The sequence below is a fragment of the Ambystoma mexicanum genome, chromosome 2q (assembly GCF_040938575.1).
Source record: "Ambystoma mexicanum isolate Mex_15411 chromosome 2q, UKY_AmexF1_1, whole genome shotgun sequence".
Classification (NCBI taxonomy): Eukaryota; Metazoa; Chordata; class Amphibia; order Caudata; family Ambystomatidae; genus Ambystoma; species Ambystoma mexicanum.
In genome coordinates this window covers 450,184,179-450,209,780 of record NC_090924.1, presented here as the reverse complement: position 1 = coordinate 450,209,780, position 25,602 = coordinate 450,184,179, and the positions used below count along the sequence as shown (strand labels likewise).

General features: G+C 44.9%; 1 protein-coding gene across 1 annotated transcript in view; it reads right to left on the bottom strand.

Annotated features, from left to right (window-relative positions):
• The window catches only part of LOC138568759 (uncharacterized), a 149,438-nt gene that overhangs the window by 55,783 nt on the left and 68,053 nt on the right, over positions 1-25,602 (bottom strand). The window contains exon 40 of the mRNA XM_069646542.1: positions 16,399-16,408. Within this exon, the coding sequence (XP_069502643.1) occupies positions 16,399-16,408 (10 nt within the window). The remainder of the gene's footprint in view (positions 1-16,398; positions 16,409-25,602) is intronic.

The following is a 25,602-nucleotide window of genomic DNA, read 5'->3' as shown; positions in this document are numbered from 1 at the left end:
ATGGCATATACAAACAAAACCTAATACCTGCCCTATCACTTATACAAAAATTGTATAAAGAGGAAGGTGTATGCAAAGGAAAGTCAGTGATATAACATAAAAGATCAAGGTGGCTGAGTCCGCTCTGCTTCCCACACTGGACAGCACAGAGTAAGGCAGCGCCCGTAGACAGGATGACACACTCGGGCTCAGGTTACCAAAAAAAGGCAGTTCAAAATGTGGATCAAGGCCCGCATGACCTTCCATGTTTAAAGTCACTTGTTTCCAGTTCACCAAAGGTTCTTTCACAGTTCCCTCTGTTGGGCTCGGACCTCTCAAGGTATCAACAGTTCACGTAGGTCTCCCTCAGTCGGGCTCAGACCTCTCAACAAAAAGTACCTGATTCAACGTGGATCTCCCTCTGCCGGTCTCGGACCTCGCAATCACAGCACTTGCAGGTTCTTTTCCCCAAGCTTCATTCACATTCATTATGGGTTCTCTTCCCCTAACTTATTTCCTGTTCTCGGTCTCCCTCAGTCGGGCTCTGACCTTTCACTAATGTCGAAGACTTTCGAATGTGAGAGACCTTTTCCATAGACCTCTGCAGGGCCACTTCGACTTTCAGTTCATCTCTTCCTTATGTTATTTGCCCCAGTGTCTCTTGGTCTTGGTAGTTCCATAACACAATCAGAAAAGTTCAAAGAAATCTTTCTCTTAAAGCTGTTCCCTATGTCGCTTTATAACAAGAAAACAAACATTTTGCAGAGACTTTCCAGTGGGCTATTTCCTTTAGCCGGACCACTCCCCTACTCTGTATCAACGACTTCACAGTTATCAATAACTTTTAAAGTTCCCTACTCGGTTGCTTTCTTTCACGTCTCATCAGCATGCGTGCAAACTTCAATCGTGATATACACTGTTGTGGTTACAATCTTTCGTTGACACAAACCAGCCTTTTATGTCTTTCGCCAATTAACCAATTGAGTGTATTCCTTTCTTGTCTTTGCGGCTTTGATTCACAAGTCAAGGTTAATACCTCCCCAACTCTGCCGTTCACCCGGGAGTGTCACTAGCTTCCTTGAAACACACTGCAGGCTTCTTCTTGGATGGGATTTGGCTTTCTCCGCAAATCCTTCATGATTTCCTGGAGGCAACATCCTCCTGCAGGGATCCTCAGGGTTTTCCTACCCTTCGCTCTGGTCCCTCGATTGGCCATCCTGCTGCAATGGGTTTGCCTTCGCCCGGAAGATCTGCCCCTTCTCGTTTCTCACTATGCTCAGAGTGTGTCTCTATGTTCCTCCTTTTATCTGTGTGGGGGGAGCAAATGGGTATCAGATGTATGTTATTAAGTGCAAGTGCCTGACTTTGACTGACCTTATTAACGGGGCATGTCCAATGAGATATGCAAGTGTTAGACTCTTTACTCTCAGTCCTCCTCTTCTTCTGCCCAGTGTTTTTGTAGAAAGGGGGGGAGTTGGAACATTGGATAATCCTATAAAATAGGATATGATATGGGCATGGGAAAAGGGGATACTGCGTCTCACCATCGGCTGTCCCATACCCTCTACCTGAAGATCCCTCACCCAGGTGATCCTCCCACACTGGCCCACCCACAGGGTCTGGATCCAAAGTCGATGGCCATGCCCTAACCACCTGAGAGAGAGATCCCAGAGGACTAGCATGTGAGACACCCTTTGGTTTCTCACATACCCTTCCCCTATGCAATGAGGCAGTATCTGGTCTCTTCAAGGGGTTTGAAGAGAACAGTTAGATGAAAGGTCCAGGGACCATCGCATACTACTCTGTTGCTCTTCCTTTTGTCCTGGTATACACTGAAATCTGATGGTAATATTTCTTGAATATCAGTTCCCTCTTTTGGGCTTGGACCTCTCAATGCATCAATAGTTCATGTAGGTCTCCCTTAGTCGGGCTCGGCTCTCTCAACAAAAAGTACCTGATTCAGCGTAGATCTGCCTCTGCTGGGCTCGAATCTCGCAATCACAGCACTTGCAGCAGTTCTCTTCCCCAAGCTTTATTCACATTTGTTAGGGGTTCCCTTCCCCTAACTTTTTTCCTATTCCAGGTGGCCCTCAGTCAGGCTCAGATCTTTCACTGATGTCGAAGACTTTTGAATGTGCTAGGCCTTTTCCATAGACCTCCACAGGACCACTTTGACTTTCAATTCAGCTCTCCCTTATGTTATTTGCCCCAGTGTCTCTAGGTCTTGGTAGTTCCATAATACAAAGCAAAGTTCATATAAATCTTTCTCTTAGAACAATCACCTTTTAACTTCCCCTTTCAAATGGATTAATCTTGACTATGGCGCATTTCATAGTTTGTTCGCTTTGTCAAACATTTTGCAGACACGTTCGAGTGGGCTATTTCCTTTCACCGGACCACCTCGCTACTCTGTATCACTGGCTTCACAGTTATCGATAATTTTTAAAGTTCACTATTCGGTTGCTTTCTTTCGTGTCTCATCAGCATGCGCGCAACCTTCAATCATGAGATACACTGTTGCGGCTTCAATCTTTCCTTGACAAAAACTGGCCTTTCATGTCTTTCGCCAACTCACCAGTTGTGTGCATTCCTTTCTTGTCTTTTTGCGGGTTTGATTCATGAGTCAAGGTTAATACCACAGACTTGGCCTTGCCTCCCCAACTCTGCCTTTCATCCGGGAGGGTGCTTGGCGTTCTTGAAACACAATGCAGGCTTCTTGTCTGGGATTTGGTTTTCTCGGAATATCCTTAATGGTGTCCCAGAGGCAACAACCTCCTGCAGGGATCTTCAGGGTTTCCCTACCCTTGGCTTTGGTCCCTCGATCAGTCGTCCTTCTCCAATGGGTTCGCCATTGCCCTGCAAGATCTGCTCCTTCTCGTGTCTGACCTTGCTCAGAGTGTGTCTCTATTTTTTCTGCCTTTTATCCCCAGGGCGGGAGCTAATGGGGATCAGATGTATGTGATTAAGGTCAAGTGCCTGACTCGGCCTGTCCTTATTAACGGGACATTTCCGATGAGATGTGCAAGTTTTAGCATCTTTACTCTCTGTCCTCCTCTTCCTCGGCCCAGTGTTTGTGTAGAAAGGGGAGGGGGAGTTGGAACGTTGGATAATACTATAAAATAGGATGGGGCATGGGCACAGGAAAGGGGGAGATACTGCGTCTCACCATCGGCGCCCCACTGCCACTCTCCAAAGATTCCCCACTGTGATGCTGGAAATGCATTGGAGGGACAGGGCCTCCACGTCCTTGTCCTGTACTCCCTTATCATGAGCGTTCTGTGTTGTCTTCTGCACAGGAGTCCACGTGGGACTCCTGGCAGTGCAGACCTTCCTCTTTGTGTTTGTGGTGAACAGAGACCCTTGTGATACCCTTATGGCATCCATGGGTGGGGATACAACCCTGTACTTTTTTGGGCACCTGTGTGGGGCCCACAGAGCAGGGTATGGGCTGGTGGAAGCTCCATGCTGAATTTGACAAGTGTTCTGAGTATCCTCCATTTTGGGATACCCCTGCCCTGCCATAGGAATCAGTGGATTCCTGATAGAAGGCAAGATGACCCCTGTGGCGTCTTGGATTCTATTACCTGTTACCTTGTTTTCCCAAAGTCCTGGGAAGCCCTGACTCTGTCCCCTAACTGACTGTTTGGTAGAAGAACCATATATGGTATTGTGGGGAAGTCCAGGCCAGAATGGCTGGAGCCTTCCCAGTGACTATGTTGTGGGCACACCCTTTGGGTGGGACCTGGGTGAATGGAGTGTGTGACCAATATTCATTGCATGTTATGGGTGTCTGGTATCTGTGTGTGTGATACAAAGAATGAGACAGCCCTGCCTGAAATCGACATGAATGCAGTGTGGTGTGCTGAAAGGTTGGGTGCTTGCCCCAATCCACATTCCTTGTTATGGGTGTCTGGGTGGAAATGAATGGCCTGAATGCACTGTGAGCCTGATTTACTGCCTGGCTGCATGAATGCTGCTGCTTTCCTTCGACGAAATCCGAAAGCTGTTGATTGTGACAAGGACTGATCCAAGAAAGGACCTGGCTAGGAGACCTCTCCCGTAGCTATGAGGGAACATCATGCAGAAGCTGATCTTCACCGAGGCACCCTGGAAGCCAGTCCCGAAAGGCTGTCGACCGGAGACGGGGTCCGCAGAGGAATCTCAAAGTAAAGCACCCGGACATTGAGGCCATCGAAGTCCATCAACATCGACCGGGGTTTGGAGGATTTCCATAATTGCTGGAAGCCAGTCAAGTCGTGTTGCCCAGAAGTGGGGACAGCTCGACGCTGTGCTGCTCGAAGACCGGAGCAGCAAAGCTCCACCTTTGCCTAAGAACATTAAACTAAGGGCTCCTTTGCCATCAATGTGGACCGCTTTGTCCCGCCGGAGAAAGTTGAGGTCTCTGACGACCGAAAAGAATCTGCCGGTGGGTTTCTCACCACCAGAGTCCACAAAGAAGCCGAAAAGTCAAGATCTGAAATCCAGCTGTGGTTGAGTTCCGATCGTTGATGCCGACACCCGACACCCGCTGCCAGGCCTACGTGCTTCACTGAGTCTTCTTTGCGTCACCAAACTCTTTTCCTCGATGAATCCCAACCCTTTGGCTCCTGCTTTAAAGGGAGACCCCCTCGAGGGATCTGTTGATGAACCGTCGAAGAAACTCTTCTAACTCAGGTACATTGGGGTAGTTGAAGATTTTTGACCAGGACAACAAGACTATTTTAACATTAATGGACTGGGCTTGTTATTACACTTTATTACAGATTGCCCCGGTGGGGGGACCCTCACTCAGAATTGTGCCTTGGTAGAAGGAGATAACATTCTGCCATTGTTTAAACTAACTTGTCTGCCATCCTATGTCCTGTGCTGATACACATTACTGTCTGATTTGTATGCCAGTAGAACTGTCAGCAGTTGGTGCATTTTAAAGGAGTGAATAGTTAAGTCTGGTACCACATAGACATGGCCTCATTACAAGTTTGGAGGTAGCCTTGCCTGTAGTACAGGCAGACTACCTCCAAACCTGCAAAGAAATCCTGCACCCGCGAATGGACAATTACCGGGTCATTACGCCCCAGCCGCCGGACCCGGTAATTGCCCATCCGCTGGTATCGGGATGGGATGCTTCCCATTCCCATTGATGGGGAGGTCGGATGCACCGGCACCGTTTTTTTACAGTGCCGGTGAATCCGACATGCTGTGCTCGCGGGTGCCTTTCATTCTGCCAGGCCAGACCTGGCGGAATGAAAGGAACCCGCAAGCACAACTCAGAGTTTGCTGGTCTGGATACAACGGTACCGGCAAGCTTACCGGTACCGTTGTATCCGGACTGGCAAGCTCGTAATGAGGCCATTGTATATATTTGCCATATTAGATTTGACAAAGTACAAAGTGTGTTATTAATTGTGTATATATATTGAACTTTATTTATATAAAGAACTGTGTTAGCACATAACATAGTGTGTGGACTTTCCTTTGTGGGGGGCTTGGGGACTACACTGTACTTAAGAACCAGCCTGCATCACCTCCTGAGAGCTTAGGCCTTGGTTGCTCGTCCATAGCTACTCTATAGATAACCTTGGCTGGGGTGCTCTGTGCTTCTACTCTGTCATATAGGGGGCAGGAGTACAGATACCCGCTCCAATCTTTACACCCACCCAGGTGATCCTCCCGCACTGGTCCACACCAGGCTCAAGATCCAAAGGCGGTAGCCATGCCCTGGCCACCTGAAAGAGAGATCCACTGGGACTAGCAAGTGAGACACCCTTTGGTTTCTCACACACTTGTGAAGACTGCCCTAGCCACCCTAAGTGTGTCCCCTCCTCAATATACAGGTGAAGTGGATACTCCATTCCCTGCTAAAAACACATCTCATAATATACATCTACATCTGAATAGTAATACGACAGGGAAAATTGAAAGTTCAGTACAAGATGCCCATCTCACCTCAGATCTTAACCCTTGAGAGTCTGCTCCAGCTGTACCCAGCATGTAGTAATGCTCCCCTCTGTAGGTGGTAAAACCAGCCTACTCTTCCGAGGTGTGGCATGCAGCCATACCACAGCAATGTGTCCTTGCCTAGCAGAAACCATCTCCCCTAGCAGAATGCCTCAGAAGAAAGCAAATCACAAGGTCAGAGCAGGTAACACATCCATGCACCAAATTAAACTGCACCCTGTGTTCGTCCCCTTGAGTGCCATGCAACAACTGCAGGCAATGACTCGACAGCCTCCCATATCCCTGTCTCCCACCACACTCATGGAGCTGCACTAGCTCACCTCAGCCCAACACACAGAATAACACCCCACACAGTGACAGTATCCCTGCACCCAACACCACCACAATCTGCCCCCCCCTACGAGTGCCATATAATAACTGGAAACAATGACTCTCATCAGCCTCCCATATCCCTGTCTCCCACTGAACCCAAGGAGCCGGACCTGCTCACCTTAGACTTATGCACAGAAATACACCCCACACAATGACAGCATTGCATCCTTGACACCAATGTCACTACATCCTGTTCTCCCTTGATTGCCTTGAACCAGACTGGGCTGCCATTGTCACCTCTAATGGAGTTGGCATCCTGGTGGATCAGGCTTGACCTACTGCGATGCCCTCTTCAAGCTAGCAATTCAGCTTGTGAAGGTCAGACATAAGATCTGGGGGGATATCACAGCTGCCATGAACGCGCTGGCAGTCCGTTCCTTCGGCACAGTGAAGAAACGTTGGGAGTACCTGAAACTCTGGAGCTAGGAGAAGGTGAATGCAGCCCACAATGCAGGTGCCACTGTGGATGTGCACCGTGCAGGCGGCCATCGTTTGTCACCCCTTCAGCTTCGGGGTCCTGGAAACGTTTTACCCAGCACTCGACTTCCAGATCCTTGAGTGTCAGTCACGTATGGAAGCTGCTGGTGAGTACCCATGTGGTGCACTGCTCTACAGTTTGTGTATTCTGCATTGGTATGCATGATTGCAGGTACTCCCTCCTGCACACAGCATGTGTGTTCCAGTGCTCTACACTGGAATGCAGCTTCCTGCTGATGCTGTGTGCATATGATGCTAGACATATGGGCTGTGGACAAGCGTAGATATGTGCACTGTCAGTGTTTTGATGAGTTGGTGCACTTGTGCGCATGCAATGTGAGTCGATGACAACATGGTCTCACATGGGTATAGGGAAAAGATTGCGATTTTGGGGGCATGTAATGGACATACACGCACAAGAATTCTATGGGTCACACATTAGCTATTGAACATTGCATCATCCTCACTCAGATGCTAAGGCTGACACATGTGTATGACAGACTGAAAATGCTGTGTCAGAGCATCGATCTCTCAGGGACTGTAGTGTGTTCTGTTAGCCCAATGCATGAGGAACCAGAGATGATTGTGCTAGGGGCAACACCATAGGTGCTTGTACCTCAGCAATGGGTGCCTGTGGATGTTGCATGCTTTCTGCTCGAACTGACATGGGTGCATGTTGCTACATGTAAATGGATATAAAAGTGCCAAGGCAGGTGTCATTTGACATCTCCACCCACTCACATAGCCATGCTGTGCATGATCAATCCATGGCTGGCTCTAGGAGTCCTGCATAGGACTGTGTGGTTTGCCAGCTATGGTGTGACCAGCAGTGCACTCTGATTGCCCGGGAGGTCACCCAGACCTACAATACTCACATGCCTTCAGTGTTTGCCCCACCCCATAACAAGGGACTCACTGCCAACCCTATACCTCTTTGTTTGGCCTCCCGGGGCCAAGCTGCAAGGGGACAGAGGGTGGTCCTTGCCAAGACGCCAGGGCCATGGGTTGCCTGTCCCCATTGTGGTCCTTGGAATTGCCGGTTGTCCACTCTCCATGCCCGGTCGTCTGATGGCAGACATGGGGTATGGATGGTAGGTCCAGAATGATGGCAGGCTCCAGAGGTCCAGTTGTGCTCCTATCTGGAATGTAATCTTGTGTCTATGAGGTGTAACAACACTTTTTGCCACACAACCTCCTCTGTCAACCACGGTGCACAGTTTACACCTAGGCATATTTGCCTTCCCCAGGCTTACTGATGACAGTGTGTAAGGGTCCTGTATGCCCTTCACTTGGTACTTGTAGACACACCTAGGCTATGCACATCTGCAAGATGTACGAGGGCAGTGACAAACACAAAGTGCCAACAGAGCTTTTCCTGCTGTGGATGCTCTTCTGTGTGTCCAAGTTCATTGGCAGCCCTGCAGGGTGTGTTAGGGGTCAGAAATGTGAGGTGGACCATGTTGTAAAGGTTTCTCAACAAATGCCATTTTATTTGATTTAAAAGTTGGATGAACGCCTGACTATCCCTACCCGGATGATTTCCCTGATTAAAAAAAAAAACTAAAGTAAATATTCTAATAAAGGATATCTGTCTCTCACACTTATACACATAACAAATGAATAAGGAAATGCATGGCGGTTCAAAATAACATACAATTGAATTCACAATGTATCCACAGTCTCTATTCACAACCAGGGCGAATTCTCCTTCCCCAGGTTTAAACATGATTCTGTGCCACAGTTAAAACTGGTCAATAGAAAGTTCCAACACAAAAAATGCAAGGGTGCTATTCCTCCTTGAACAAGTTCTCACTTCATAAATAGCAACAATGCTTGTCTTGGTCAGGATGATTTTTGCCAGAACAAAAAGATGAATTCCAAAGAAATACAATTCCTTTGCAACAGCTTTTCCTCAGCTTTTCTTTAGCACACAAAACAACATACATTGGGCCTCATTAAGCGGTAGGCGGTAAGGGATTACCGGCACCGGTAAGGGCACCGGTGCCGGTAATCCCTTACCACCCTATTCTGAGGTCCCTTAGCGGGTCCCTTCCTTAATGCCTGGTTTTACCAGGCGTTATGGAAGGGACCTGTTAAGGGACTTCAGAGCTAATAACGGTAACGCAAATTGCGGTACCGTTATTAGCTCCATCCCCATTCCCATTGAGCCCTATGGGGGCTCGAATGGGAATGGGGAATGGTTCCCGGAATGGGGACTTACCAGGTCTTCCAAGGTTGGAATGACCCGGTAAGTCCCTATTTCGGGGACCCGGAATGCGGTAAGGGGGTAGCCATGGCGCTAATAGCGCCATGGCTACCGCCTACCATGTAATGAGGCCCATTGTCTCTGCCAGAACCACTGGTTTATTCCCATACCAGGCCTGCTTCTCCAAAGATTTGTCATCCGGGTATACTGCCCTGCCCGAGCAACGTTTCACATCAACGGTGCGTTGGTTGTTTAGATCAATGGACAAGTGGCTCAAAGATGAACCAAGTTTACATGACGTTTTAGAAATTGCTTGCAGAGTGGACATTCCCTAGTATGCGTAGCAAAGCTAATCATGGCAGAAGCCAAGGAAGTTAAAGCAGAGGTACTGAAGGTGACAGAGAATAAGCAGAAGAAAAAGGGCCAAAAGGACAAGGAGAAAGGCATCATTGAAAATAAAGTGACACGTTACAAAAGTCAAAGAGGAGAAGAAAGATTGTGTTTTCAGTGCGCTAGTGGGTCACACTTTGCAGCATCCCCGATGTGTCCTCGGAGGAAAACAGTCTGTGCAAAATGCAAGCAAAGGATCCCCCGCTGATGATGAAGATTCCCACGTAGAGATCATTACTGTTAATGCTATTCTTGTTGTGGATGAGGAGGGTTGTGAGAGTCCATACGCTATGATACATGTGAATGGTGTGCATGTCTCTATGATGGCTGATTCTGGTGCAAAGAATTCCCTTATGTCAAGGGATGTTTTCGAACGAGATGTGGCGGGTGATGTTATGGATTTAATGCGCCCGAATGGGCCCCCAGGTGGTTATAACTTAGGCAAAATTTTACTTTTAGCATATTTTGATGCAGAACTTAATTTTAAGGGAAGATGTGCCCATGGAAAGGTCTATTTAACAAAGAAGGGGGCAACACTGCTAGGTTGGCGTGAACAAATGCAAAGGAACAAGTGATGCATGTGGGAGATCTTGTATGCCAGAAATATGTAAATGTGTTCAATGAAGAAATAAGAAAAGTTAAAGTACTGAAACACAAGATTATCTTGAAGAAGGGTTGCATGCCTGTGGCAGCTAAGTTGCGTTCATTTCCTTTAAATTTAAAATAGGGTGTTAAAAAGGAGCTTGAGAAATTGTACAAGTCAGGTGTGATCGAGAGGGCTGATGCAGCGCAGTGGATTTCTCCACTTGTGGTGGTGAGGAAATCTTCTGGTGAGCTTTGATTGTGTGTTGATTTAAGGGAAGTGAATAAGTGTGTTGTGGTGGAGAGACACCCGTTACCCAATATGAACGGAATGCTGGTTTTGATCGGAGATGGGAAAGTATTTTCGTAATTGGATATGGCGTCAGTTTATCATCAAACAGAGTTGGATGGGGAAAGCAGAAGATTTACAGTTTTCATAAGACATGAGGGGATTTTTCAATCCAGGAGTATTTGGTCTGGTGTCTGCGTCCTCCGTTTTCCAAAGAATGATGAATAGATTATTCAATGGAATGAGTGGAGTGTTTTGTTTTCAAGAGGATCTATGTGATCACTGCGCCTCCCGCAACTGCGACGCCGAAAATGCCGACGGCAGTTATGGCACGGTGCAGTGATCATATGGATCACTGTGCCTGCTCCCCCTGGCCTGCATTACCCCTCCCAACCCACCACCCCACTTACCTTTAGGGTGGCACACTTCTACATGTGCCGCCCGCACTCTGTGATCCTTGCAGTGTCAGCTCTTCCCGCTAACGTGGGTTGGAGCTGACGCTGCAGGGTGCTTTTCTTTTTGCTTTTCTTTTACGTGATCCCCGCTTTCCGAAATGGAAACCCCTGACCCCCATTACTGCACACAGGAAGAGTGGGGGACACCCCCGCAACCCCTGCTCTGCTTGAGCGCAGTAAATGTCACCCTCATTTTGTGCGCCTCCAAAGTCGCAGTGACTGTGGGGGCGCACAAATGAGGGTGACATTTTTGTATGATACCTTTTCAAGATGATGCCCTGATATCTGGAAAAAATTAAAAGGAGCATGATGCCATCCTTGAATGCATATTAAACGTTTTGGAAGATGGGTGTATTACCTTAAGACAGGAGAAGTGTGTATTTAGAAGAGAGAGAGAGTTGAATATCTGGGCCATAAGATATCTGGATCAGGAGTTAAGCCCAAGAGTGAGATGGTAGATGTAATAAAGAAAGTGGGAACTCCCAAGTCAAAGGGAGAGCTTCGATCTTTTTTGGGGATGGTCGAGTTTTATCAAAAATTCATCCATGATTTTGCTGACAAAGTGAAGGAGATGAGGAAGTTACTTAAAAGAGGTGTTGACTTTGAGTGGAACAACTTGTATGGTGAGGAATTTGCCAGGATAAAGGGGGAAATTAATTTAGGTAAGCATTGAAGAGTTTTGATACTAGAAGCAAAAGTGGCATCACTGTGGATGCAAGTGATTATGGGGTTGGAGCAGTTTTATCACAGTACGAAGAAGGTTTGAAAGTGCTTGTAGCCCATGCCTCGAGAGTGTTGAGAGGGCCAGAAAAAAATTATTCTGTTTTGGAAAAGGAGGCTCTAGAATGTCATTGGGCGATTGAGAAATTTGCCAGTTTTGTGTGGGGTGCTGAATTTGTTATTAGGCCGGACCATAAACCATTGAAAAGCATTTTTGAGTCCAAAGCTTTAAGCAAGGTGTTCCGACAGGTGGCAAGTTGGGCCAACCGGATGCAAAGTCATACATTTAGCATGTAGGTTATTTGGTTTATAGTCATTTGGTCGAAAACAAAAATGTCGAAGTCATAATGTCGAAAAAAAATGTCGAAAAAAAATGTCGAATTTCTTTTTCAATACGTTTTTTTTTTCGAAATGCGGGGGTTCCCCTCCCAACCCCCCCTTTTTTTATTTTACCCATTTTTTATACTTACCAAACCCAAAAAATACATATAAATAAAAAAATAATAGATTCGACTTTTTTTTTTCGACATTTATTTTCGACATTTTTGTCATTCGACTTTTTATTTTCGACATTATGACTGCACACCAGGTTATTTCTGGCAGGGATAATGTCTTAGCCAACCATTTGTCAAGATTGGGTGGTCAGATGGAGGAAGACTGTAAAGAGGAGGTTACCGACCTAGTTTTTGTAAATCATGAAGGAATCATTGCAAAGGTGGAATGGGTGGAGGCTATGAGCACTTATGATACATTGGTTCATGTAAAGGAGTATATGACGACTGAGTGGCCAAGCAAATTCAGGTTGTCTCAGGATGAGAGAACCTTTTGAGAGGTCCGTGAAGAATTGAGCTCAGTGGGAGGTATTTTATATCGATGGGAACGCATGATAGTTCCTCAATCATTGCGTAGAAGGGTGGTTAATTTGGCACATGAAGGCCATCTGGGAGTATCACGCACCAAGGCTATTCTAAGAAGTGACTATTGGTGACTGGGTTTTAACCGTGAAGTGGAAAGGAGGTTGAGAGAATGTGTTGAGTGTAGTCGGACATGAAAGGGTGAGTGTGCTGGTGATCAGCCTTTGGTGAAAATGGAGTTACCCAATGATGTATGGGAAGAATTGCCAATGGATGTTCTTGCACTGGCAGATTTGGGGAGTGGTCAAGAAAAGTTTATCTTAGTTCTTGTAGACCAACTATCTAGATGGGTGGAGAAAAAAGTTGTGAGGGAAGCTACTGGAGTGGTGGTTGAATTTGTACAGGAGATATTTGCAAGGGAAGGATTATCTTGCATTCTCTTGACAGACAATGGCTCTCAATTTGTTTGAGGTGTTTTTCAAGAGTATGTGAAGAAGTGTGGAATTCAGCAGAAGAAGACAGCGTTATATCACTGTGAAAGTAATGGCAGGGTGGAAAGAATGATAGGTATATATTGGAGGCTATACGGTTGGCGGGTGTGTGTGGAAAAGAAAAGAAGGTTGCTATTCAGGAGAGGGTATATGCAAATGTCTACCAAAAGTGTTACAGGGGTTAGTTCGTTTGAGATGATGAGGGGGCGCAAAGCCAATACCAGAGTTGTGCCTCCTTGGTTGGGAAGGGCTAGAGAAACAGATTGTGTGGTGGAGGTTTTGAAAAGGAAGCTTGACCGAGAGAAGGATGAAGGGCCTGAGAAAGAGAATGAGAAGAGGAGTGGAAGGAAATTGAAGGTACAGTGTGGAGACTGGGTGTGGATTAAAAAGGGGGTGGTGAGGAAGAAAGGAGATCCTCTATATTCCAAGCCTGTACAGGTGGAAAAGGTTATGGATGGTTCTGTGAGAGTAAGAGGGGGGCAACTTTGGAACAACAACAGGATTGCCATTGTGAAGAAGTGGAGATGTTGAAAAAAGGAAAGGAGATATGTTGTGAAGGCTTGGAAACCCCAGGATGGAATGCAATGTATGTCATGGCTGTCAGGGTGGAACATTGGGGTGGAATGTGTATATGCAAACTGAGCTCTCTTTTCTACGTTAATCAGTTCAGAGTGGGAGCTGGAGCAGTACGTTGCGTTGGGGGCTTGCTGTAAGACACTTTGAAAATAGAGATGACTGCATCATACCTCTGCTGTCTGTGTCATCTTTACATTTTAAAAAAGTTATTAGCCTTGCTCAGCCTGTTTTCTGTAAAAAGCACCAAGGCCCATATAAAGGTTGTAAGGAGCAGGGGTCACCCTGTTCTCTGTCAAATTGTTATAAAAAGGACTTTATGGATTTACCCCAAACCAGTCAAAACCTGTAAATCAAAGCATTGTGCCCAAGTTGTTTCTTATTTGGTCCAAATCTGCCCAGCGGTTTTCGCGCTACTGCAATTCTTCTCTATGGAAAAGTGAATGGGCTGAAAACTGTGAAACTGTGCTGTTTGGTTTTCTTAATAACATTTTCATTTTAAAACATATTGTTCCCGCAATGTGTATTTCAGGGGGGCCGTTGACAAACTTTGTGGTGTTTTGACAGTTTCATCCAAATCCACCTAGCAAGTCAAAAATTATTAGCAATAGAATTTTGGGGGAACATTGGTGCGTTTTCATTTCTGAAAATCCTGTCAGCCTCTCTACTGCAAAGGATTGTTGCCCAACGTTGTAGCAACTCGTTCACCAAGGTCACAACTTTTCAAGGTACTTCGAGGCCCTCCGCTGATTGCTCTATGGGTGCTACACATGCGTTTTTCAAAAAAGAAGAACACAGCAGCTTCATTTGAGATTCTAGCAAATTCATACATGCTAGAACATTTTGGTCTCTCTGTGACTTCCTGCTGAAAGTTCACGCCCATATTTACTTTGCAAAGCTTTTATGGGTATGCCTCTCACAAGGCGGGACTGATTTAGATGAAGACAATGCTATTACAGAATGTTTTTAATCCCCTGATGAAGACGTGGTGAAACACCACCTTCATGTCGAAACCGGTTGGGTTTCATCTGAGTCTTTGAAATGTCATAATAAAAAGCTATACTCCAAGACAGAACAAAAGTTACAAAAAAAAGAAAAAAACACATAAATGTTTGTTGATATGCAATTTTATTTGATATATTGTATGAATTTGGATGTTGAAATGATTATGAATGTATGTATTAGGATAGATTGCTTAGATGGGTGTGAATGAGTTGTTATTTCTGTCTCCCTTCTTTTTCTTTTCCTTTCGTCCTTTTTGTGTCTGGTCACAGTTGTGAGTCCACCTGTATTTAATTGTTGGTCTATAGATTAATTGACAATTTAGGGTCTAATGATGCTGCATCATTATAAATAAATATTGTTGATACCTTTATAAATAATTTCCTCTGGACTCTTCTTTCAGTATATTGAAATTTGTTTGATTCTCCACTCCAGGGAGTAGAGTTCTCCTGCTTTTTCTGGAAAAGAATCTCTACTGCAATTCACCATGAGAGATAGCACTCCAATTTTGGGAGAAACAGGCACCCCCTTCTCCATCAAATATTTAAAAACCGACTGGATGCAATAACCCCAGCCTCCTATCCACATCTCCTCCCAGCTCTGAAGTTGTTTCCTACCTACTCCAATTCCGGGCAGCGATTGAGCAAAAATTTGACATTTTACTCTATGGAAAAATTAATGAATGAATGGGGTCTAGGCCGAAACAGCGTTTTTTTGTTTTCTTAATACCTTCTTTATTTTTCAACAGATCTTTTGAAAAAATGTCCACTCTGGTGGGGCGGGGGGTGGGGGGGGGGTGGCGTAAATACAATTTTGGTTGCAAATGTTCAGCCAAATAGGTTGTATGAGTTAGTAATTCATTTTTTGGGTTTCCTGTGGTACTTGATACTCAACTTAACTATACTACTATAGTGGGACGACTGCCGCACTATTATATACACACATATATATATATATAGAGAGAGAGAGAGAGAGAGAGAGAGAGAGAGAGATTTATACTAGTGCATCCCAGCCCTACCATTTTACAGATTACAAAGGTCCTCTACCCTTAAGAAGCATTTCCATAAAAGGCCTAACTGTGAAAAATAAAAAAATGAAAAGGCAAAAAAATAGAAGGAAGCGTGCCATCTGAAATACCTTGAACCCAGTTTATAAAGAAAAAAGTGTAGGAGAGTGCATATTTTATGCTTGCTTGATTCTGACAAATGTGTAGGTCATAGAATCAGTGGTCGAAGTGGGCACGAGTGGTTGGGAGCTGTGCTCCTCTACTTTAAAAAAAAGTTTTACTGTTTCTATATTTTTATTCTAAAAATAAACCGTTCAGGAATGGTTTAATTTTCATATGAAAGTGTAGGAAGAAGTTGAAACTTGCACTGCACTGAACATTCCCTTAAGCAGCAGGTGCGCTTGTTTGAAGGGTGGATTGCACATGGGAGTGCGGAGTGGTGATGGGTTTTGTTGGGAGAAGGTGCATTCCAGCAGGGTACATAGGTCCACTACTTCGAATGGATTGTGTCCTCCCACGTATTCCTCATCTTTGATATATCCAAGTCTGCTTTCCCTTTTTAAAGAAACTGCGCAGAATGTTCAGAAATAACCCTTCTGTAATTGTGCAGTCCCCTGCACCATCTCTAAATAAGTGCAGGAGAATGTGTGGCTTTTTCTTGCACTTGTTCAACATAGGGAACGGAGATGTGCACATTCTGGTATCCTCTCTCTAGTTTGTGCATTCATGTGCAGGAGAACGTTTTTTGAGTGTCTGCACTATATCCATCTTTAGTTAAATTATGCCTACTATTGCTAAAGTTTGTGAAGGCAAAACAAGTAAAAGGTTTTTTCTGCAAGTTATGTTTTAAGGAAACTTCATCTACTTCATGTACAGTGGACTGGCTGTGAGGTATGATGGAAAAAGACCAAAAGAAGACATGGTTCCATTTGAAGCATTTATTTTTTAAGAGGTGGACATTTATTCACACGAAAAGACGCAAAGAATTACATTTCGAAAATCTCCACTTTCTCATTCATTAATTGCTGCATGTTCATTCTTCGCTGTCTCCTTTCTGAAAAATAAAGCATATTTTCAAACATTGAAAAAAATGGAGGAACACTTCCATCCTTGGCTGTTTTCATATAGGAATATTTCTTTCTTTCATTTATTTTGTAAAATAGGATATGGTTTGCATAAACCCTTACACGTCTATGTTTGCAAAAAGAAGGAAAGGTATATAAAAAACAGTCAATAGGAATATGTATATTAAGTAAAACTAAAAACATACATTTCACATACAAATGAACCCTCCTGACGCCAACATACGTCATAAATGTTTGAGAAACGGACAGAATGCCATAATCAACGAGATTTGATTTCCCAAAATCAATCTTGCAAAGGTTTTCATTGCAATCATAATTTCCTTATGAACACATTTTGTAAACACAAATCTTCTTAAATAATGCCAATACAGTTGAGGGTTTCAAGAACTTTCCCTTCTTTACAAAACCGACAGACCCACTGGCTTTTTGCAACTCCCTTCCTTGCACCAATGACGTGGCATGCTAGAAGTAGATTAAAACGAAATAACATGTGAGGCAGAACCAAAACACCTTTGGTAGAAAAGTGTATGAACATTTAAAGAGAACATCTAATCTATTGAATAATCATTGAAAAGTTACTAAAATTCAACAAGGGACAATATATTATTCGTCACTGTTGGTGTCTGGGTTGAACTATATTGATTACATTGCCAAACAGCGTAATCCTTTTGAATAAATTAACATTTTTGGAACTGTATAGTCCAGGTAATTATAACACTTCTCTTAATATTCGAGATCCCCACATAGGGAGAAAAGGTACTAAGTATAGGCATTCAAATGTAAAGCCTGTCCCAATACCTTATTCTCCGTTCTTGGGGGTTTGCATAATTTCTGCAGGCACAATGGAGGCATGGAACAGGATATTCATATACATCATCCATGTGCATTGCTGCTACAACTGCACAAACATGTGCAAAAACCGATTTATTCCTGTGGAAACTGCCTATTTTTAGCAATAGGTAAAAGCAGTCGGATTGCATGGGAATCCATGCATTTAGACGTTTTGCAAAACGTTGTGCAAAAAAGGGCTGAAGTGATTTTGCCTGTTTTAACACATTCTTTATGCTGTCTCTCACTAATGTATAATATTGCTGGGAGGAGACTCTATAGCGCAGAAGTGCAAATGTTGGCAGACCCGTCCGTGCAAATAACACTTTGGGGAAAACAAGTATGACAGGCTACTGCTGTACAGAAGTGCAGGGAGGATTGTTGTTTAAACCACCTACTGAGCTCCACACTAATACTAAACCAGCAGTGGTTCCATCCATAAGGGTAAAACAGGCACAGCCTGACAGATATATCTCCTTTTCCTCTTGTGCTACTTCGACCAAGGGCAGGCTATAATCTTCAGAAGCGATGTGATCTAGCAAAGAAGCTTCCAAGCAACAATAGTACTGGCTTCCCAAAATAAGTGAATGTCTAACCGAGGTTCTATAAAAATAGGAGACTTTCATTAAACTAAAAATATACTCATAATAAGGAAAAACACTATATAACCCCACGCCCCATGCAAGGGAAAACACAAAATATGCGATGCAGATTTTAAGATGAAAAAGGCACTCTGTGTCTGGGGAGACAGGCAATATCATCAGCAGCAATGTCCAAGCTCAAGATGTCTTTAAAAAGGTAAGGAGTGTGAGTCTTAAATGTTACTATGGTCCTTTATGAAAGGCCAGACGGTCAGATCGACTAGAAATACATTTTAGGCTTGTTTTGGACTCCTGACACAGTTAAAGCAGGCTTCTAGGTGCTTTATAGCGGGTTCGGCCTGTGTGAAGTCAGTTGTTTCCAATGAATAGAGTGCTTCGAGATGGTTGAGTCGATTCAAGAGGGTCCAGTAATGCGATGGAGAGCAGCAACCATGAAATGATCAAATCAGGTGAAAAGCAAGTGATTGCCGAGTCGGCGTCACTAAGCAGTGGACAAGGTTCAACAATGTGATGCATTACTTCTGGGGGATCAGCATGAAAGCTGCTGGTGTATGGGCAGGCAATTGCCAAGTCAGTGCCTCAGCAGCTGAAATCGGATCAAAAAGCAGTGAGTGTCACAATCCGCTCATGGGCACCTGCAACAGCTCGAAAACTGCTTGAAAGTCAAGTCAGCTCAAAAGCAGATCGAGGTGGAAAACAGAGCCCAGAGTTGTTCCTTTGCTGCTGGGTTGCTGGGGGTCCATTCAGGGTTTCCAGGGACAAGGTGAGTCCTTGTTCTGCCCTTCCCAGCCATGAAGGATGCCAGAGAGAGAGCACTGGCAGGGCCTGACACCCAAGTGAGCAGGATCCTGGTGCCATTGTTCAGTCAACAGGCATGCCTTGTTCACAAAAGAGTTCACCTCGAATGCTCCTGTGGGATGAGTGATGGAAGGGTCTTTTATTTTCATCTCCACGGAAGAAAACTTTGGGCAGACTATACACCAGACAAAATCCTTCATCTTCTGAAGACCAAACATGATGTAAAAAAGGGGCCTCACCCCCTTACATATTTTATCTGTCACGTCCAAGCCTTCTGTAAGGGTCCAATCCGAGCTACAGTGATTAGTGTCTTTTACTGGTTATGTCAGTCTCAGAGTGCTTTGTCTGCAGGAAGTGGGGAGGGGTAAGAGAATGTATCAGAGCCCTGGGAGATTCCAAGATTGTTGGACCCAACCCTGGACTGTACTTTCTCTTCTGACTACTTTAACTCTAGCTACTCACCTGTCTTCCTTGCATCAAAGAGTCTCTAGAAATTACCACCCCTGTGTGACTTCCCTCTTGCTGGCAGCCTGCCAGTGGTCCTCCCTCTTGCCCCCTGTGATGCAGATCCTGTTCTCCTGGAAGGTGACAAGTTATTCCCAGATAGAACAAAGCCTTTGCTTGGATGAGCTCAAATGGTCTGTTTGGGTGAAACTCAGTTCTATATAGTGATTACACGGAAGGCCCTGGCAGAAGGAGTCACTTGAAACCTAGCTTACAAAAAAATACACCAATGGGTTTGGCCCATTGTAACTGTAGATTGTGAGAGGCCACTATGTGAAAACTAGACATAAATCATATTTAGTTATTAATCTGCCACCAGGTTCTGGGTCAGTTATATTATTTTAAACAGGGCTGCCTGTTGTTAAGGCAGTCCCTAGCTGTTTGAACTTTGGGTTCCATCAGTCTGTTGCAGGCATGCACATGGTACTCTCTTACTGCCATCTTGCCAAACTACAGGGCAGCTGCTGAGGGCTGTCCGTAGACAGTCTCAGTAGAGTTACATGTTTGCACTATACTTTGAGCCTGGGACATTATGGAAGTGAGGTATGATTAGCAAATCTCACTTTCAGAGACAGAATTACCAGCATCATTTTATATAAAAAATAAAAAAAGGCTAGTATGCCCTGATAGATCGCATTCCATCAAAATGAGCCCTTGTATATTTCATCTTTTATTGAAAGAATCTTTGTATTGATTTTCAGCATATATCAAATGAAAATGAAAAAGAGGCTCACATTACAAGCAACATACTTGAGATTTCTCTTAGACTAAATATAGTGACTGTGTAGTAGAGTTGATATCCGTCACCTCCCATTCCCTTTGAAAAATGTGGTGCAGTGTGGCTAAGGAAGATGGAGGATCTGGAAGGCAGAGCATGCTACAGATATGAAGCTGCAATAAAGCAGGCAGCATGAAGCAGTGAGTAGGGAACACAGGACGTCAACAGACATTATTGCTGGGCGGTTGGAGGCAGAGGACGCTCCAAAAATGTTGGGCATGGGACAGCTCAAAAGCGGCATGAAGTCGAACAACCAGCTCCGGGTCTCCTGTGGGTCTTCCTCCTACTAAATTGATGCATTGAGAGGAGAATGAGAGAGGAACTCTGACATCCTCAAACACTGAGTTCTGTTGTTGATTACGTTAGGCAGAGGATTATCCTGAGCATCTCATAAGGGTTGGTTGGGAAGGAGCTTGACACCTGCTTAGCTGTAATAGGCTGTATAGAAGAGGGGATTATTGACACAAATAGTTACTGATGAGATTCATTCATTTATCTGCACCCCTCTTTTCTTGATATCCTTTTGCCTTCAGCACTCTTCTCTTACTCCGGAACTAAATTCATGAATTCACGCTGATTAACTGAAATATAACAGCGTAGTATGTAGTACTCTGTCTGACTTTTGGGGTGAAGTGTGGTATATCCAGTGTTGTCTCGTGGTGCTGCCTGCTAAGCAATGCTGGGCCAGGAGGCAGTGAAGAGAGGAACCCATGGTTTACTCCAGCACACGTCTGAGGTATTGCCAGGCATTGACGCCAAAAAGAAAATCTTGACACAAAACCCTTAACTCGTAATAGTAATGTACCCTTAGACCATACAGCCCTCCCTTGGTCCTGTGATCCCAGATTTAGGAGTTTGCCCAAATTTGTCGAGTCGCTAGACTCTTATTATTGTCCTGGCAGGGCTCTTAGAGTAATAGAAACGGAGAGTGTGTGTGTATCTATGTGTGTGCACGCGCACACCTATGCGTGGTCCATGCCATGCACGAATTCCTCAAGTTAGAGAGCACTGTCCACAAATGTAAGTGCCCTGCAACAGTCACCTCCTCGACATGTGCAGAGAAAGATTGCAAGATGACAACCAGCCTCTATGAATGCTTGGACCACGGTTATATGTAGTGGGGGCAGAGCCAGCAGAATAGTAGGGAAGCCACCAACTTTGATCTTTCAGACATAAAACCACACACACCTAAATGTAGTTCAGCGAAGCAATCACTGGTGGCATGGCCAAGCCGCTATAAATGGCACAAGTGGTTTCAGGAGTGTGGTCATTTGGAGACAGTGGAGGAGTGCTTCAGGACGAAATCAGAGGAAAACGGAGGTGGAGCTGGAGAGCGTAGAAGCTAGCCACGGAGGAGGAGGGGGTAGAGCAGAGAGGATGTGATAACTAAGGTGTAGTTGGAAATTAAGGCATTGAGGAACATCAAGGGGAAGGAGGAGAGTAGAAAGAGGAGAAGCAGAGTCAAAAGCAGGTGACGACCAAGGAAGATAGTAATGTGCAGGATAAAGACTAGGAGGTGTGGGACTGAAAGAGACAGAGAGCAGTGAAGGCGGTTGTAGGAGACCTCAGAGGAAGAGAGGTGGAGAGAACAGCCAAAGAAGGCCTGTACCAGAGGGAGAGAAGGAGCATGCAGTGCTACAAGCCCTTAAAAAAGGGTATTGTTTGTTTGTTTGTTTGTTTGTTTGTTTATTTATTTGTATAGCGCACCTTACCCAGGGGCAACAGGGCGCAGGCAAAAGATAATTCGAGGCTTACAATGTTGCAGAAATATACACTTTGAGGTAGTCATAAAAATAATCAGAATTACAGGAATAAAAAATATACAAATCTTCATATATACAGAGTCAATATCTATGCAGGGGTAAATATACAGATATGTACAGGGCTGTTAGAGGCGGGTAAACCTAAAGGAATATTCAGGATTACAGAGTTAATAAGGAATAAGAGGTATACAAGTCTTCAAACATTAAAAGTCAATATCTATACAGGAGGTAAGTGTACAGAAGTGTGCGGGGCTGTTAGAGGCGAAGGCAGAGATACGAACAAGAGTATCGCTATCTATACATAGGTGTAGGAAAGTGCAGCTAGATACAAGGGTTATTGGAGTTAAGGTGACTGATGAGGTGTCTTCTAAAGTGCGAGTATGGTTGGTCAGCTCTTAGGTTGTGAGGCAGAGAGTTCCAGAGCGTGGCAGCTTTCACCGGGAAGCTGTTCCCACCAATGGTGGAGAGTTTGAATCTGGGGATTATCAGACGGTTGGAATTGATAGTTCTTGTTAGTCGGATGGAGGACTTTCTCTTTACCTTGTCCATCAGGTAACTGGGGGCGGCATTGTTGAGGGCTTTATGGGTTAGGGAGGCCAACTTTAGTTTGATTTTGTTGTCTGTAGAGAGCCATTTCTGTTGGCGTCTAGTGGTTGAGATATGATCTCTCTTATTAATGCCGAGGGCAGCTCTCAAGGCATTGTTTTGTAGGATTTGGAGCCTGTGGATAATGGCTTTGTTGGCACCGCTATAGAGGGCATTACAATAATCAAGCCTAGATAGTATGAGTGCTCTTGCCAGGATCAGGCAGCTGTCATTGGATAGGAAAGGTCTACCTGCCCTTATTAATTTGCAAGTGTACGCAGTGGTAGATGCTAGTGAGTTAACCTGTTTAGTGAATGACATAGTGGCATCCAGATAAAAGCCAAGGGTTTTTACTTCCCTGGATACTCTGATGAGATTACCATCTATGTTGAAATCAGCATATTCAAGGCCTAGTTTATTGATATTGGCAGGGGTACCTAAGATGATGAGCTCTGTCTTGTCATCGTTCAAGCATAGACCATGAGATGCCATCCATGCCTGAATGATGAGATATACCCTATTCACCAACTCACTGTCCTTACTGTGATCCCCTGAAAGTGGGAGGAGAATCTGAGTGTCATCAGCATAATTAGTGTAGGTGACACCCAGATGGTCCAGATCGTCGAACAGGGGTTTGGTGAAGATGTTATATAGGGTGGGGGAGACGCAGGAGCCCTGCGGGACTCCGCAAGTGATAGGAGAGGGGTCTGCTGCTGCTGAAGGGGAGAAGACTCTCATAGTTCTCTCACTCAGAAAGGATTCAATCCATTTGATAGCTTCTGGGGAGAAATGAGCAGCTGAGTCAAGGTGTCTGCAGAGGACCTTGTGGTCGACGAGGTCGAAAGCCGCGGAGAGGTCAAGTAAGAGGAGGAGTGCTGTCTTGCCCTTATCCCTCAGGTCATCAATTTGGGTTTTCAGATCGATGAGGGCTGTTTCCGTGCCGTGTAGTGGGCGGAAACCTGATTGTCTGGCGCCTAGTAGCTTATGTAGTTCTAGGTATTTTTGAATCTGGACATAGGACTTTGTCCAAGATTTTCAGTAGGAAGGGTACAGTTGTGATGGGTCGGTAGTTGGTGGGGATGAGGGGATCGAGCGTCTGTTTTTTGAGGAGGGGGAGTACCCAAGATTGTTTTAAGTTGGAGGGGATACTGCCTGAGGAGAAGGAGGCGTTTATAAGTTTGGAGATAAAGGGTGACAGGTCTCTGGCTGCGTCCTTTTTTATGTTTGCAGGGCAGATATCGCCTTTACAGTTTGATGGTTTAAGAGAGAGGATGATTTTCTCAACCTCAAGGGTGGTGGTTTTAGAGAAGGTGAATGATTTAGTGTGTATACTTGGTGAGACTTTGGGCGGAGAAGTGGGAGGGTTAGAGAGGTTTAGGGAATCTTTTTTTTGATGAATTTTATTTTGTAAGGTGTTTATTTTATTTGCTAGTGCTTGTTGGATGTCTGTGCACCAGGTCTGGTTCTTGGTACAGGTGTCGGGTGTGGCTATGGGTGACTCAAGTTCCTTTAGTATGGAGAAGAGCTCCTTCATACTTGAGTTGGAGTTGGCAATGCGGATGTTATAGGAATTCCGTTTAGCTAAGCAAATTTCAGCTTTGTATTGACGAGAAATCGTGTCCAGGATGGCTTTCTTTTCACTGGAGGGGCATAATTTCCAATCAGCTTCACATTTGCGCTTTTTTAGACGGAGGACTTTGAGTTCGGGTGTGTACCATTTGTTTAAATGGGTTTTAGGCTTACTGGAGCGAAGTTTGAGTGGGGCAATTTTATCCATGGTAGTTAACATGATTTTATTATATTCGTGAACTAGTGTGTTGGGGTCTAGATTGTCTGGCAATGCGTTTAGGGTTGGAAGGATAGCTGGGATGATTTTTTCTATTGAGATATTTTTCTTATTTCTAGTGAGGCAGGGTGGTGCCAGTGACACAGTTGTGGTAGGTGATCTAGAGGTCAATAGGTTAAATGAGACCAGCGAATGGTCGGTCCAAGGAAGTGGTGTGGTGGCGGAGATGACCGCTGAGCAATTGGCATCAGCAACCCAGTCTAGGGTTCTACCCTTCAGATGGGTGGGTAGGTTAACTTTTTGTGAGAGTCCGAGTGATGAGATCGTATTGGCTATGGTAGAGGCATGTATGTCTGCTGGGTCGTTGAACCCTAGATTAAGGTCCCCTAGTAGCAGTAGTTGTGAAGTGGTTTTCGCATTGTTAGAAATTAAGTTATGTAGATCTTCCTCGAAGGTTCCAAGTGGACCTGGTGGTCTGTAGATCAGGTGGATAGTGAGGGATTGGGTATTGTTTATGGGGAGTTTGGCGGTGAGGGATTCACACGATTGCAGGGTTTGGGTCGGGGCTAGTCTGAGAGCTAAACTTACTTTCGATATGATGGCGATGCCACCGCCCCGGTTACCTACCCGGTCCTGCCTAGATATAGTGTAGCCGTCTGGGATGGCTAGCATTAGAGATGGGCCTGCTGCATTGTGGAGCCACGTTTCAGTTAGAGCAATAAAGTCTAATTTGTCTTTGATAATTAGGTCTGCAATATCAAGGGCATGTGCAACCAGTGATCTGGTATTGAGGAGAGCTCCTTTGTAAGAATGTACATCCGTTTTTGCCGAGAAGTTTGTATGAATGATAGGTTTGGACTTGGTTGTGGGGATAGTGGTGCCTTTGGTAGAACTTTTGGTTGCGCATTTGGAATCAGACAGGAATCTTCGGGGCGGCTCATGAAGTTTAGAGAGTCTGGCGCGAAGTTTGTTGTTTCTTTGGGTGGTAGTGCAAGGGTGGGAGGCAAAAGTTGTAGGACCTGACTTGCAATGATATCTTAGGTAGGAAGGGTCAGGATAGTACCTAGTTGTGTAGGTGAGACTAGTACCTGGCTCGGGAGGGGGGGCTCCTGAGTCGGTATCCTGGATGGGAATGTCAAGGGATGCGGGCGTGGCCATTGCACAGAAGATGAGTAATATAGTTAGCATTTTCTGCAGTACTGCGCTGGCGTTATGTGAGCAGAGTGGGAGTAGCAAAGTGGGTGTTATCTGAAAAAGGTGGCTTTGTAGACGGAATATGCGCGGGAATAGTGGTAGGTGGTAGGCAGTAAATATGCAAAGGGGCAACACCTAACTTCAAATAGCACAATTTGGCAAAAATGCAGTGGGGTAACACCTAGCTTCAAATAGCACAATTTGGCAAAAATGCATTAGGGTAACACCTAACTTCAAATAGCACAATTTGGCAAAAATACATTGGGGTAACACCTAACTTCAAATAGCACAATTTGGCAAAAATGCAGTGGGGTAACACCTTGCA